Below are 14,160 nucleotides of genomic sequence, written 5' to 3'. Positions count from 1 at the left end.
GCGCTAGAGATAGCGCTCGATGGTCTTTCTCTGAGCCGGGCTGAGCTGCGCCTGGTGCCTGCTTTTGGATTCGGCTCGAAGATCACTGTCGAGGTCTGGGTGACGATATTCACAAGGTGTACCATTCTGTATGCCGGCTCGGTTTCCAGCATTTTGTTGATGGCTGCCATTCTGCGCCTCTTTCTCCGGGCTTCCTGTGCCTCTTCGCTTGACTCCCGCTGTCTCTTTGATAAGCGGCGATATTCGCTGCTGTCAGCAGGCTCGAAGGTGTCAGGGGAGAACCTGACTTTCTTGAAGGGCCGCGGCGACGATGAGGATGAAGTAGCGCTCGCGGAGAGCTCGGTGCTTTGAGGAATGGTAGTCGTAGTGGATTCTCTGCACTCGGATGACATCGACGACGAGATGCCTACATGTTCCTGTGCAACCAAGGACCATGCACGCTTGTTGTTCAAAGGTTCCTGAATCTGTGGGCCAATCCGGAGGGCCGTCGGGATCGCGCCGGTGTTTTCTTCCTCGAGCATGGTTTCGAGCTCATTGAGGTGTGCAGAGAACTCGCTATAGTCCTGTGGAGGAGCAGCTGTAGGCCGACGTGGGAGACTGGAGGCTGGGGCAGTGTTCGCTTGGGATGAGCTCTCAGTATCAGCGGGGGCAGTGGCCGCTTGGGGTGGAATGTCGGCATCTGCGGCGGCACAAGGGGTAGACGCTGCGGGGACACAGGGGGCAGGCGTTTTGGAAGTAGAATTGGGGGCTGTGTTCACAGCAGTGATTCTGTTCACTTTTGTCGCGTTATGTTTGATCGTACGTCGCTCTGTCAGGCGTGGAGGGTGCTCTGGGCCGTTCTCGAAGAAGGCAGGGGAGAGGACGATGGACAGAATGCATAGGAACATGCAGAAGTAGAGATCAGAGAATCTGAACGTGTTGTCACTCATGATGATGGTCAGGGCTGGTTAGCGATGTGTGAGTGAAGGGTAAAGAGAACACCTCTAGCAGTTGGCATCCCTTTATTGACGCGTTCTTTCTGGGATGTGGTGGCGGTGGCGTAACGTTATTTCCCACGTGGCGTGGCCCGTGCTGAAATTTACATCCTGAAAGCGGTCACAGGACACTCTTGAAAATAGTGTGGTTGTGACACACATCAGGTTCGATATCTAGTCTACTACGGACTTTCGCAGCCCTGCCATGGAGGCTGCTCGCCTGCGCCCACCAGCTCCCCTCGCCTTTGAACCACCTCGCTTCTACTGCTGCTGCTGCTTCCGGCTTCTGTGTGCGGCCTTACATCTTGCTGCATCCAAGGCTAGTTCCTTTTTTCATCTACTGACTGGAGATACAATGGTCGCTCTTGGTGGAGTAAATGGTTACGAATGACATTGCATATGTTGCGGCCAGCCCTGATATTACGATGCATGAGTTTCTTGCAGTTCGAGCAATATATTCTGCGGATCTCGACCTGTTCGACAAACTTCTTGCAAGAGGGACACTTATTGAACGTATAGGACTCGTTCACCCCAACCACGATGTAACCGAGGGACCTGGCCTAGAGTACATTAGCATAAAGTTAAAGTCAATAAAAACATAAAACGATTTTACGCGACTTCGGATCTCCAGTGGTAGTACCTTACCTTCTGAACAAAATACAACTGGAAGGACTCATGCAAAGATGAAAGTCTCGTCTTGATCGAAAATTTGCCTAGACGGATCTTAATAATAACCTTGTTGACTTCATCTCCCTTCCTGCCGATCGACCTACTAAGTACATTGAGTAGACGCTTCGTGAATCTTCATCCCTTGCCATTATTACGTCCCACTTGTGCTTCATGAGCCGATTATTGCCGTTGTAAAACTCATTCAGTCATACCTGTACTTTCTCCAGTTCCGTAAGATAAATCACCAAGCAGGTTCCCTCACCGCGCTGTGGTGGCAGCTTGGCCCCGATGTCGCTGGTGGATTCTATTCAGTCGCCTGGGACGATTTATTTTTGCTCTTCTATCCAGCGTCGATGCTTGAAGATTGGCTGGTAAACGGCTTTCTGGTTCACAACCAGGTTGTAGTAGGTGGCGGAAGCAGGGCCTAGCGTTGGAGCAGGGGCTGGTGTTGAACTTTCGCAAGGGCCCTCCATATCAACATCGGTATCATAATCGTCAGTAGCTAGTGCTGAGCCTTCGCAAGGGTCCTGCATGTCCACATCGGTATCAGAGTCGCCTTGCTTCCTCGCTGTGATATCGAGAGCCCCTTTGTCGCGAGCATTTTCGGAAAGTAGCGCGATTGCTCGGAGCACACACGACTGGCCGAGGTCGAGATCCAGAACCTTAATCTGCTCCGGCTCACAACCCCAAAGATCTTCGACATCTTGCCTGATCTCCACAACGTTTCGAATCTCGGTCGAGTAATAGTCCGTGCCTCCGATGGTGGATGCGATTCGATGAGGCAAGACGTCCTGTGGAAGGTGCCAATATCTAACCGACCGAGGTTCTTTCAAGGCTAGTGATTCTCACCGGTGAACAAAGACCAGTGAAATACAGTGATATAGAAAACTATTACCATACGTGGAATTCACCGGTGAAAAGATCTCAAAAAAAAAAATTGTTCACCGCGGTTAACCGTTCACCGGTGAGAATCACTAATAAAAGTGCAACTCATAAGCGGAAAAAGATAAGCTGCAGATCCCTACCCCGGAAGTCGCCCCATCACCAATTCTGTATATATCCTCCCTTTGCGAAAGATCCCCATTTTGGCATACCAGTACGGCAGCATGACTTGAATGACTAAAAGGTTCATTATATGGGCCCATGACATGATATGTCGCTCGGTAAGGATGGAAGAGCAGAAGAATATCATGCCAGGCGATGGAATCGAATCCATCAGAAGCATTAAGACTAAGCTGTCACCACTACGTGGTCAGGGCGATAGCTTCACAAACCATGTCGTAGAGCTGGAGAAAGTGGAAGAGCTACTACAGGAGTTCTACAACGGCAATATTCGGTTCAAGATGCACAAGTGGGACGCAAGAAGAGCGGGGGATACCGAATACAGTCTCATTGCAGAGAGTCTTCTCGGCAGAAAAAGGGATGGGACTAGCAAGGTTTGGATCGGAGTCGGCCTAGGCAAGTTCTCAGCAAAGACTAGGCTTTCCTCATTGCACGAGTCCTTCCAGTCCTACTTTGTTACCATCAAACAAGTAGTCTATGCAGATCTGTATCATGTTTGGATACTGTGAATATAGTACTGATATTATTGATGCTTTTTTTATTTATTAACGCTCACATAGGCCAGGTCACTTGGATACATCGCGGTTGGAGTGAACGAATACTACAGTGTCCAACCTGCGAGCAGTTGTCGGGCAGGCCGAGATCCGTAGGCTACACTGCTTAAATTGCGGCACTTCCATGCACCGCGATATTATGGCAGGACACAACATCTGCAATGCGATACATGGCCATTTACTCCATCAACAGCGACCGCTCTATCTTAAACCAGTAGATAAGGATGGGCACTACCCTCGGATGCAAGACGCAAGGCCGCACACAGAAGCCGGGGGCAGTAGCAGCAGCAGCAGGAGTAGCGCAGTGGGACGAGAGCAAGGGCAAGGCAAGGGAGGACGACTTTTTAGTGCCTTCAGTGACGTCATTTAGGCGAGAAGCGAGCCACTTTCAATTTTTTCCGGAGATAAGGGCTGGCTCTTCACACACCCCACACATCCTTTCTTCAACCCAACAATCCCTCATCACCTCTCATACCATTTGCAATGGCTTCTTGGGCATCACAACTTGGACAGAAGATCTCCAGCAAGGAGTTCAGGCAATACCTCATGAGGTAAGGAACATCCGCTTCACTCCTATATCCACATTTCTACCCTGACTCATATTTTTTTCTGGATGTATCGCTGCTCCAGAACGTCGATGCTGAGAGTCTTATCGTGAAAACGTTCAATTAAGCTGACAAAGTATTACTCCTCTTTGCATTCTGTACTATTAGCACTGTAGGTTCTAATCCTTGTAGAGGATACATTTTGATCAAAACAGCGTTATATCAATGTTACAGGGGACAGTCGACAGCTTTCAGAGTGGATAGCAACTCAGGAAGGAGGGCGTTGCTGCGATGTGCATCGTACCAGGACTCTATCAATGGAACTTGCGATATTCATCATAGTCTTGGCATATTATTGCCAAAGATTATTTTGCTACTCGATCATAAGGATCGGCGGTGTTGCTATCACAATAGCGGCACCAATTCAATTCGCCACTAGATTTGGATGAATGTGTACGAGGACCAACGATCTCTAACGACAGAAACATTTTTTTTATTTTTTTACGCTTCTGTTTCTCGGCCACGCTGTACACCTTTTAAAAGCACTTCTGGGGTCCTGGTAAGTCGGGAAGCAAGATGCTGGGATTAAATGCGTATGAAGCAAAGATGCATTGAATATTTGACATCGCTAACAAACATCTGCCAATCTTGAACTGCATTTATAGTCGCGAACTGGGGTCTTCCTCTCGCTGCCATTGCTGATTTTAAGAAGGATCCTGAGCTTATCTCTGGCAATATGACCGTGGCCCTGTCAGTGTACTCTATGCTGTTCATGCGCTTCGCCTGGATGGTTCAGCCTCGCAACTACTTGCTTTTTGCATGCCACGCTACCAATGAATGTGCCCAGCTGGTCCAAGGATACCGCTTCCTCCAACATCACCAGTAAGTCCTGCTCGGTGCATTTGCATGTTCATACTGCACTCTGGCCACGCACAGGTTTATTGATTGAAGACCATCTTTCGGTTCCTTTTAAATGTAACACAGCTTTGGAGCAAACAAGAAGATCGAGAGTGTTGTTGAGCAGAATCTCAAAGTCCCATTGGAGCCCAAGGCTTAAATGATGAAAAACTGGAGTCGCCGGATGTCAATACAGCGTAGTGGTTGGTTCTTTTTGCCATTTAGACGTCTAAAATAAAGACGAATAGTGACCAACAGATATCTACCATTTTGTGTCTATGGCGATGACTATGCTGAGTGTATTTTTGTATGCATGCAGCTTCAGTAAAGAAAATGACGTTGGCGCCGAAGAGCGAATGGCAAATGATATGGAGATAGACCAGGAACAAATGACTCTGGAACAAACACAGGCATCCCCTGCAGCACTCGTGGCACTGTCCAGGTTCAGGCACGGATCTGTCTTGATTGATCGGCGGATTATGACCCCTGAGTGTCTTGCAAACGACTGGCTCGTCTCGTTTCTGCTTGCCTACTCCCCTAGACCCACAAGGAAATGGAACTCCGGCTGGGGTTAAGGTTTTTCTGTAACCCTGGGCTGATCAGCTCATTCAACCATCTCCCTCTCTCCTTCTTCATCCGTCCTCTCGTTCTTCATTCCTTCCTTGAAACACTTGTTGTATCATATTCTTGCTCAGAGAACGCTACCATCTTCTTATTATTCAGGAGCAAATAGACACATCCAATCCATTCTGACGTATTATCTTCATGCTATCCTCGAATCGTCCGCGCCGAATCAATATCAACCTGCCCCAACACGCAGCCACTGCTGCGGTCTTTCTTTCCCCAACCACGGGCATGTCGACATTGACGGAAGAGCAGGTGAACCAGAATCGTGCACGCTACACGACGCTTGTTGCCAAGAATGTCATGTCCGAGGTACTTCTCTGAGTGATCATGGCAATAAACGGACACGTCCTATATCACACTCACCGCACTCACCAAACAACGACCCTCCCTATATTCAAATGCTTCGTAGAACTTGCTGAAAATGCCGAACGTCGCCACTAAACCTGAATCGGATTATGAGATAGAGGTTGAGAAACAGTTGAATATCGCCTGCAACATGCCTCGTGCTGAACCCGCACCAATGTCGAACATGAAGATGGTTATCGAGGATGAGCCATTGGCTACCTTTCCATCGGGATACCAGGTTCAGGTGAGCTTTTTTTTTTTTTTTTTTTTACTTTTTTTTTGTGGGGGCTGTGTGCCGCTTTCAGTAATGGTGACAAGTGAGCAATGAGACGTAGGTAGACAGCAAGATGCTCATCTGATGTGTCATCAGATCAGGAAGCAAGAGAGCAGGGATCTGAGCATTGAATACTGAGGAGAAAAAAAAGTGCTGTGTGATTCAAGACTCGTGTGAACGTACAGAACGAGCGGGAAAAAAAAAAGGTCAAGAGCAAAGGCATGAGAGAGAGTATATGGAAAACAGGAGGAAGTATGCGGTGTTGTGGCGGAAGGGGGCCATGTTGTGTACATGTACACCATGTCGCACATGGCACAATGATGTTCAGCGCGGTACTTCGCCCTCCATCCATACCACATTCTACATAGTCCATCCTTCTTGCTGCTAGTAATGCCTCCGTCTCCCTTCTCGGCATGTCATGCCTGCCCCCAATGGATCTCGCTCAGTATCAAAAGGACATGTCTTTATTTTTATCATTTTCTTATTAAACGCGCCAATGACCTGTCCTTGTGAAGAGTGGCAAGCGAGGATAATTCAGGCGAGGGCGAATGAGCGGCCAAGGCCAAGGCCAAAGCCAAAAAGAAAAGAAAAGAAAGGAAAAGAGTTGGTTGCAGCAACCACAGAAAGACTGTATTCCTCCATCCCGCTGGGAGGGAGGATAATCAGTTGGACCTGAATTGGACGGAGGAATTTGTCACACCATCGTTTTTGTAACATAACATAAACTGACTGACTTTATGGTTGCACATAGAGGCCTGCATTCAACAGGAAGCGATCGACCTTCGGCACCACCACCACCGTTAATGCCAGCAGCAACAGTGTCAGCAGCAGTAGCAGCAACAGTAACAGCAACAATAGCACCATAATCACCAGCGGTATGTCATACCTTTGCCCTGACTTGCCTTGCCTCCTCGTCTTAAACCTGGTCTGGGGACACCGACTACAGCAGCATGTGGACAGGACACATCCTGCTCTTCGCATGGCAATCATCTTTTGTCCTTTGTCCTTCGTCTTTTGTTCTTTGTCCTGTACCAGCAACCTTTTCCGCCCTCCCTCCCACTTTTTCTCTTTTTTTATATACAAATATTCTTATTTCTCTTCCCTCTTCCCTCTTTCCTCTCTTCTCTTTCCTTCTTCTTTCCTCCCTATTTTTTTTGTTCCCCCACCCTTTTTTTCTTTCTTTGAGTCGCAACTCAATTGAAGGCCCTTTCCTTTTGTTTAAAAATATACCCATATCAGCCTGTGTTCTTGCGATACCAACTCGGTGCTTTTCATCCATCTTTGTTATCTCCTTTTGTCCCTGCTCCTCCGCCTCTGCCCCCTCTTTCTCTTTTCTCTTCTCAGCCCTCCACCACCCACTACCACAGGCAATTGGTCTTTCTCCCTCCTTTTGGAACTCTCGCGAAAACCCTCATACTCCCTTTTCGCCAATTGCAAACGCCCCTTCACACTTCACTTCACGCCTCTCTTGTATACTTCCTATAGTCGCATTGTCTGGGTTCGTACAAAGGCCATTTACCCACTTCTCCCTTCATTTGCTCGCCCTCTAGCTGAAGCTGCCCTAACTTACTTTATCCTGCTTTGTTGTACTGACACCCACGCGTTTTCTGTTTTGTCTCAATTAATATATCCTTCCCTGCAGATATTCACAAGGACCATATGAGCGCCAGCAGCACAAAGAGGACCAGCATGAACCCGCGTGCAGCCTCATTCACTCCCTCTTTTGCAAAATCGACCAATTCGGATTATGCTGCTTCGGATCATAGCGGCGACAATAGCAACCGGCCGTCGAGAAGAAGCACTGTGGACATGTCCAGGGTGAGAAAATTAGCGTCTTTTCTTCTCTCCCATTCAGTCTTAAAAAAGACTCCAGCTCGTACAACAGCATATAACAGACATGCATGCACAATACACACCAAGAAAAAAAAAAAAAAAAAAAAAAGGCGATCGATTTCAGGGACTGCAGGGGTACCACGACCAATCTAACAAAAGAAACACTAATAGTGATGCATTATGTCTGTAATATCAAATAGGATGCCATGATCTCTGGCCTGGGGATCTCCTCGCCAACAGCAGAAGGCCCCCACCAGGGCCTCACTGTGAACACCAAGGTCTTCTCTCCAACCTCGTTGATGCGTCAGGAACGCTCGACCTTCACAGCCTCAGAAATGTCGCCGAAACCCATGTCTTCCCTTCCTGCCGACTTCAACCCAGAGGAATTCCGTATCAACCTCATGCGGCAAATCTCTGATAAACTAGAGTCTGGTCTCGATCGTCACTTCTCCCAGTTGGTCTCCGCCACAGCTGCGGCCCTCCCTCTCTCACCCGCCACTTCAGACAACGATGGAACTGGATCGACCGCTGAAGAAAACATGATAAACCAGCTTAAAAAACTGCTTCGAAGCACAACTACAGAGCTGGAGAGGGTCAAAGGCAAGAATCTGGAGCTGCGGGAAGCAAATCACAAACTAGAGCTCCAGCACATGGAGGCGACCCATCAAGTTGCACGGCTGCAAGACTTTGAACTCAACAACCAGTTCCTACTCTCGAGGGTCAAGGAGCTCGAATCGTGTGCCTCTTCTGTGGATTCCCTAGAGACATCATCGATGAACGGCCACCGGGGCCAGCAGCACCAACGGAGCGGTAGTAATGTCAGTAGTGCGACTCAACAAAGCCATCATATTCAAAGACTCATGAATGAAGTTTCGGCCCTGACAGCCGAACGCGATGCGCTCAAGATCAAGTCTTGGGAGCTGGAGAAGAAGCCCTATGCTCAGCAGCACCAACAAAGACCAGCTCACTTTGTTGATCTCGAGAACGAGCGCAACCGTCTCGTGGAAGAGCTCAGCGCCAAGACGGTGGCGACGGAGGAGCTCTGGAACAAGAACGAAGCCTTGATGGTCCGTGCCAAGGAATACGAAAAGCGTGTCTGGGAGCTCGAAGGCCAGTGCGCTGCTCTCGAGGAGGAATGTGCCGCTCTGCCAAAGATTCGCTCCGACTTGGTCGAGATGGAGGCGCGCGCGGTTGCTGCTGATGCGCATGTGGAGAAATTGCAGGATATGGAGGGTCAGGTTGCGTTGGTCAAGAGCCTACAGGATCGAATCCATGAGCTTGAGACGACCAACGCAGAGTTGGATCATTCAAACTGGGACCTGTCGGAGCGGCTCAACATTGCAAACAACCAACATACACTGCTGACGAAAGAGTTCGAGTCATTCAGATCCAAGGACAAGGATGACCGACGACTTGAGTTCCTGGCGAGCCGGAATCGGGAGTTGGAGGCACTCCTTGCTGAGCAGGCCAAGATCTCCCCAGATTACAAGGAGGAATTCGAGCGTGTGTCCGTCGAGCTGGAGAAGGTCAAGGTGCGTCTGCCGCAGCTGGAGGGTCAAGCCAAGCAAGTGGCGCTGTTGCGTTCCAGAACATTACATCTCGAGAAGCAAATCAAGACCATGGAGGAACTGGAGCCTCGCCTGGAGGAGATGCAAATCTTGCATGAGCGCAATGTTTTCCTGGAAGGCGAGCTTGGAGAGCTGGAGCACCTGCGTGCGCGTGAGATGGAGCTCGAGGGAGAGCTGGAGGAAGCCAAAGCACGCTTGGGCCAGCTGGAGACGAACAAGGGTCGCGTGGCCTCGCTACAGGGGATCAAATCCCCTGGCACCCGTGCACGATCAGGCTCTGTGGCCCAGCATAACCCCTCACTCTTCCAGGAGGGGGATGAGTTGGCCTCAGGCTTGAATATCAGGACTGGATCCCCGGTACGCCAGCTGAGTCGCCGCACCTCTCAGTCGGTCGGGTCGGGTGAACTTGGCAGCTCTCTGCCCATGTCGCCAACTAGAGCGCCGACAGTAAGCGCATGGCCTTCAGGTCGCAGCAGCATGAGTCTGACCATGAACCGCATGAGCAGCAGCTCCAGCACGAGCTCGACTACAGCAGTGACCAATGGTGCGCGCGCTGAGAGCCCCCGAGAGGTGGACGACGAGATTGCGGTTTTAAAGAAGGAGGGAGTGACCATGGTCTCTGCAGAGCCAGAGTCATTGCCAGAAGTGCCAGCATCACAGGCGGCAGCCGCCCTCAGCGCAGAGCCAGTCAACTAGAATGAGCAACCCATCTCATTATCTGCCGCCCTTTCACAATACACCGAACATCGCCCTCGCCTTTACAATAGTCCTAGCTCAAGTAGTTCCGAATATTTATGGATAAATATTACAAAACGCATTCATCTTTATTCTCAAAAGTAGATAATGCTTTATGTTCAAAGTGCCGCAATATGTTTGGCACCAATATAGGGTCTCTGCGGAACGCAGTTATTGACCTCGAACTTAACCCTGGATCCGATCGCAAGGCTCTTAGCCTCCTCCTCCTCGGCCTTCACAACGGTTTGGAAGCCCAAGGCTGTTGACAGTACATTATACCCGTCCCCAGTCGGATTCAGAACTATGCCATCAAAGATGTTTGACAGCCCGTTCTCCATTCGACGGCGGAGCATTTCATAAACCCAGAACTTGACCGTGCGAGACTCGAGCATACCCAGCATGCGCTCACGGTCTCGAATGACACCAGTCAATGAGGTCAGGGTGTCCAAATTGAACACAGGGGAGGTGCTAGCATCCATCGACCGGTGCTGATTCAAAAGGGCCCCTTTCAATTGCCAATGTGAAACCATATCCGAGTATCTCCTAAGGGGCGATGTCACCTTGCAGTATCCGTCGTGAACTCCCATTGACCAGTGACCGAGCGACGTTGTCGAGATCTCAGCACCAGGAATATAGGGCCGCAATGGCAGCATGTCTGTAATGTCTATCATGCCCGTCAGCGGGTTGGTCTTCTCGCGGATGGCTGCATCGAACTTGGTCCTGTACTTTTCGGCAGGTGGCGGCTGGTTCCTATACATTGTTGGCAGACCGTGCTCCTGCGAGAAAATTGCAGCGACTCTTCCTGCCAAGATCATGTACTCAGCAACCATCATTCTTGCAGGGGATGCGAATGCCGGGTCCAAGCGACAGCTGATATGAGGTTCCTGCCACTGCGAATAGTCCGTGGGCATCTTCCAACCCTCCTCTGGCACCGGTTGAAGAGGATAAGGCGTGATCTCAACCATGGGCCGACCGAGGTTGAAGTTGAAGGCTCCCTTGCTCAATCGGTAGTCCTGGTGCCTTTGAGAAAGTATTTGAAGCCCCTGTAGCTCCTTAATCATCTCCCCGTTCTCGGGATTGATAGTGCCCGTCCTCTCACGGTAGTACTGCCGATCCATAGACCGTTCCACCGGCATACTCATAACAGAGTTCCGAACACGAGAACCTTCCTCCTTTCCACCGTGAATGCGGTTCCACGTCAGGTAATCGTCCACATCGTCGTAGTTGAGCGTAACGACATTCCTGACGTAGCCGGGACGAATTTTGTACTCGAGGATTTCGCCGTTAACATCACTGATCCTGGCTGAGAACGTCATGACTTTCTTGGGCTTGCCGTCGTTTTTCAAACTCATCGTTTCCTCTGTCAGATCGCGGGGTAACATGGGCCAGGTCCTCTCGGGTAGGTAAGCGGTCTGAACGCGCTCTGCAGCCAACCGAGAGAGTTCATGCATTGGCGGGAGGATGGAAGTTGGGTCTGCAACATGAACGTGGATCCAGGTCGACGCCTTTGGCGTCAATGATGTTATCGGGACAGGTTCCATCGAAAAAGCATCGTCCAGCTCCGAGGCAGTGGGGTCGTCGATAGCATAGATGGGACTATCACCGAAATCGTGGCGAATCGAATCGCACGGATCGCGCCTGTAAATCTCTGTGGGATCCTGCAGGACTATAGCCTTCGATCCTATCCGTGTCGACGACTTTGTGTTCTCTTTCTGCTTTGTCTCGACGTCAGTAGTAGTAGCAGCCTCCTTGATGCGTGCAATGTCGTTCTCGAAGTCCTGCTGTAAACATTCTGGGTTTAGCTTCTTTATCCGGTCCAGAATAGCTTGCTCCTCTTCTAGACTGGCTGTCAATGAGACTGCCGACCGATTGATCTCCATGTTGTACCAGCTCGGCCAAATTCCGATTTCGTTTAAAAACATGAATGCCGTCCTTGCGTCAATATCATCATACGCTGCCAGAGGTCGCAGTAACTTGGGGAGATAAGCGAGGTGAGGCGAGGTGAAAATCTCGCTGTATCCGTTGAAAGCCGTCTGTCTCACGAACTCAATTAGAGTCCGATCCGATTCAGTGAACATGGTATCCTTCCACACAGACTTGTCGCCTTGTCGAAAACTGTCGACCAACACCTTGGCTTTCTCTAGGAATTGGCCAAGTCTTGAATCGTCCTTGCGCATCCAGCCGATCACGGTCTCCGTCAATTGGACCTCCTTTGGCGGACGCATGGCAAATTCACCTGTCCATCGAACGGCCACCGAGGGAACAAACTTCAGTAGATTGACATCCTGAGTCAGGTACAAGTGCGTGGCGTACAGTTCCTGCAAGGTCAATGATACTGCATTCTCGCCTTCCTTGCCGAAAACATATTTCGCTGCCTCGGTTACGGTAAACGAGGTCTGGTTTCTCTTGTGCCAAAAAGTGTCGTAGACGGTGTTAAACTTGGTGTAGAAAGTGCCCATGATCAGTGTTGACTCGTCCGCAAATGCTGCTGCAATCTTTCCAGAACCAGCTGGTGGTGTGGCAGGGTTCGCATCCACGTCCCAATGTCCCACCGCAGTCTTAAACTTATCCATAAAAAGGAATCCAGGAATGCGGAAGACCACATCTGCTGTCCTGTGTTCCAATATATGATCGCCCAAGACGACACTAGTGGATTGTAATCGCCCTTCGGCCTGGTCAAACCCTCGAACATATATTCCATAGGTTGCCCTTCCCTGTCTGATAATTAAAAAAAGTAAGGTATGTTTAAGTGCTTGTGGCATACGAATTTTCCGAATACGGGATGCGGAACAAAATGGAATTGATAATATATACCTGCGAACTTCGACAAAGTCTCCCGGTAGCACGTCCCGGTTCTGAATCGACTCTGGTCCAAAGAGGTCGCTGACATCTCCAGGAATAAGCTTGGGCGACTGGTAGGTGTAGATCGGCTTTGAGATATCCTTAGAGTCTATCTGCGCCTTCTCGCGCATAGCTTCGCGGGTCTTTTTTTCTGTCAAGTACCGCGCAAAAGCTATTGCACGTTCTCGCTGCGCCATAAATTGTTGTGATGGCGACTCCTCGGGATGATTCTTGTTTGATGCTCGCCGTCCCGATGGTAAATGTGCCCTGCGCTCTCCGGCATATTCTGACGTGGACACATGTCGCGTAGGAATAGATCGGTCATGTCTTGTTGTAAAGTCGCTTGTCCTCGATTCAAAAGTGCGTTCAGCCCCTTTACGGTCTTTAAATCTGGGAGTAGCATGGGTCGTCTTCACGATATGTTCTGGAAAGTGTTTCTTTATGGACTTTGGAGTGGCCTTTGGAGTGGCCTTGACATCCTTGAATGATATAGATGATGTCCTGAAGGTGCGCACGTTGCTGGGACCATAGCCTTGGCACGCGGGCACAAGTCTACTCAAATTGCTGCGGTTGGCGGCGGTTATCTTGAGCATGGCTGTTGGATAGTAGTATTCTTAAGGCCAGCCTTCCGGATCACAGTATCCTTGATAAAAGATCGTTTGAGTAGTCGGCGGCAAAACAATGGTGCTTGTAACCGATAGACGGATCGAGAAAAAAAAAAAAAAAAAAATAACTTGACGACACCGAGATAGGGAAACAAAGGAGGAAAAAAAAGAAGCAGAGGGAAGTCGAAGAACACCTTTGTTTTGTTTACTACTTTTACCACTGGAGTGATCAAATATTCTTCACGCCTTAATGAGTCATGTGACTTAATAAGACAAGGGCCTGTGAGCCCAGAGCACAGCGTGTTATACACCTCCAAGCGAGAGCGAGCCTTGTCCACTTATCCAGCTCGATCGTCCTCATCCCCCGTCTGTGCAAAGCGTCGGCATCCATATCGGCAATTGAGGGCACTCTGTCGGGATCACCTGCCATCATCGAGTCAATAACATCTGATGGAATCGACCTCTTCCGTCTGCTTCAGTTTGCTGTCCTTCGATTGACTTTGAGGTAACGACGCGACTAGCCCCGAGTAAATGCAACGCTCAGCCCACGGACTCTCTCTCTCTGACAACATCACTGGCTTGCCATGATATCTTGCACTAGTCTTCTCTCAGCCATATCGCCATTCAGGAC

The 14,160-nt window shown here is 49.7% G+C and overlaps 7 protein-coding genes across 7 annotated transcripts; 4 read left to right on the top strand and 3 right to left on the bottom strand.

Annotated features, from left to right (window-relative positions):
• Positions 1-122: 122 nt before the first annotated feature.
• Positions 123-929, bottom strand: BC939DRAFT_507861 (uncharacterized protein; the record flags this gene model as incomplete). The annotated part of the gene is made up of 1 exon (XM_051560934.1): positions 123-929. A coding segment is annotated over one exon (807 nt), but the record flags the coding sequence as incomplete, so codon positions are not given.
• Positions 930-1,969: 1,040 nt separating this feature from the next.
• BC939DRAFT_481615 (uncharacterized protein) lies at positions 1,970-2,541 on the bottom strand (the record flags this gene model as incomplete). The annotated part of the gene is made up of 2 exons (XM_051559041.1): positions 1,970-2,434; positions 2,539-2,541. The coding sequence occupies 2 exons, from the start codon at positions 2,539-2,541 to the stop codon at positions 1,970-1,972; spliced, it is 468 nt and encodes a 155-aa protein (XP_051407018.1).
• Positions 2,542-2,553: 12 nt separating this feature from the next.
• Positions 2,554-3,577, top strand: BC939DRAFT_533169 (uncharacterized protein). Its single transcript, XM_051561688.1, has 2 exons — positions 2,554-3,160; positions 3,266-3,577. The coding sequence occupies exons 1-2, from the start codon at positions 2,759-2,761 to the stop codon at positions 3,353-3,355; spliced, it is 492 nt and encodes a 163-aa protein (XP_051407017.1). The 5' UTR covers positions 2,554-2,758; the 3' UTR covers positions 3,356-3,577.
• A 128-nt stretch (positions 3,578-3,705) lies between these two features.
• BC939DRAFT_467451 (uncharacterized protein) lies at positions 3,706-4,960 on the top strand. The gene is given in 5 exon segments (XM_051557788.1): positions 3,706-3,810; positions 3,828-3,831; positions 4,348-4,363; positions 4,470-4,686; positions 4,789-4,960. The coding sequence occupies 5 exon segments, from the start codon at positions 3,743-3,745 to the stop codon at positions 4,859-4,861; spliced, it is 378 nt and encodes a 125-aa protein (XP_051407016.1). The 5' UTR covers positions 3,706-3,742; the 3' UTR covers positions 4,862-4,960.
• Positions 4,961-6,341: 1,381 nt separating this feature from the next.
• BC939DRAFT_467450 (uncharacterized protein) lies at positions 6,342-6,634 on the top strand. Its single transcript, XM_051557787.1, has one exon. The coding sequence runs from the start codon at positions 6,366-6,368 to the stop codon at positions 6,621-6,623; it is 258 nt and encodes an 85-aa protein (XP_051407015.1). The 5' UTR covers positions 6,342-6,365; the 3' UTR covers positions 6,624-6,634.
• A 1,002-nt stretch (positions 6,635-7,636) lies between these two features.
• BC939DRAFT_481612 (uncharacterized protein) lies at positions 7,637-10,044 on the top strand (the record flags this gene model as incomplete). The annotated part of the gene is made up of 2 exons (XM_051559040.1): positions 7,637-7,765; positions 7,981-10,044. The coding sequence occupies 2 exons, from the start codon at positions 7,637-7,639 to the stop codon at positions 10,042-10,044; spliced, it is 2,193 nt and encodes a 730-aa protein (XP_051407014.1).
• A 98-nt stretch (positions 10,045-10,142) lies between these two features.
• On the bottom strand, positions 10,143-13,654 carry BC939DRAFT_467446 (uncharacterized protein). The gene is made up of 2 exons (XM_051557786.1): positions 12,898-13,654; positions 10,143-12,801 (listed from the first exon to the last, which is right to left on the bottom strand). The coding sequence occupies exons 1-2, from the start codon at positions 13,515-13,517 to the stop codon at positions 10,203-10,205; spliced, it is 3,219 nt and encodes a 1,072-aa protein (XP_051407013.1). The 5' UTR covers positions 13,518-13,654; the 3' UTR covers positions 10,143-10,202.
• Between the last annotated feature and the right edge of the window lie 506 nt (positions 13,655-14,160).

The sequence above is a fragment of the Gamsiella multidivaricata genome (genome assembly GCF_025024155.1).
Source record: "Gamsiella multidivaricata strain RSA 2152 chromosome Unknown BC939scaffold_108, whole genome shotgun sequence".
Lineage (NCBI taxonomy): Eukaryota > Fungi > Mortierellomycota > Mortierellomycetes > Mortierellales > Mortierellaceae > Gamsiella > Gamsiella multidivaricata.
This window is presented reverse-complemented; position numbering and strand designations above follow the sequence as displayed.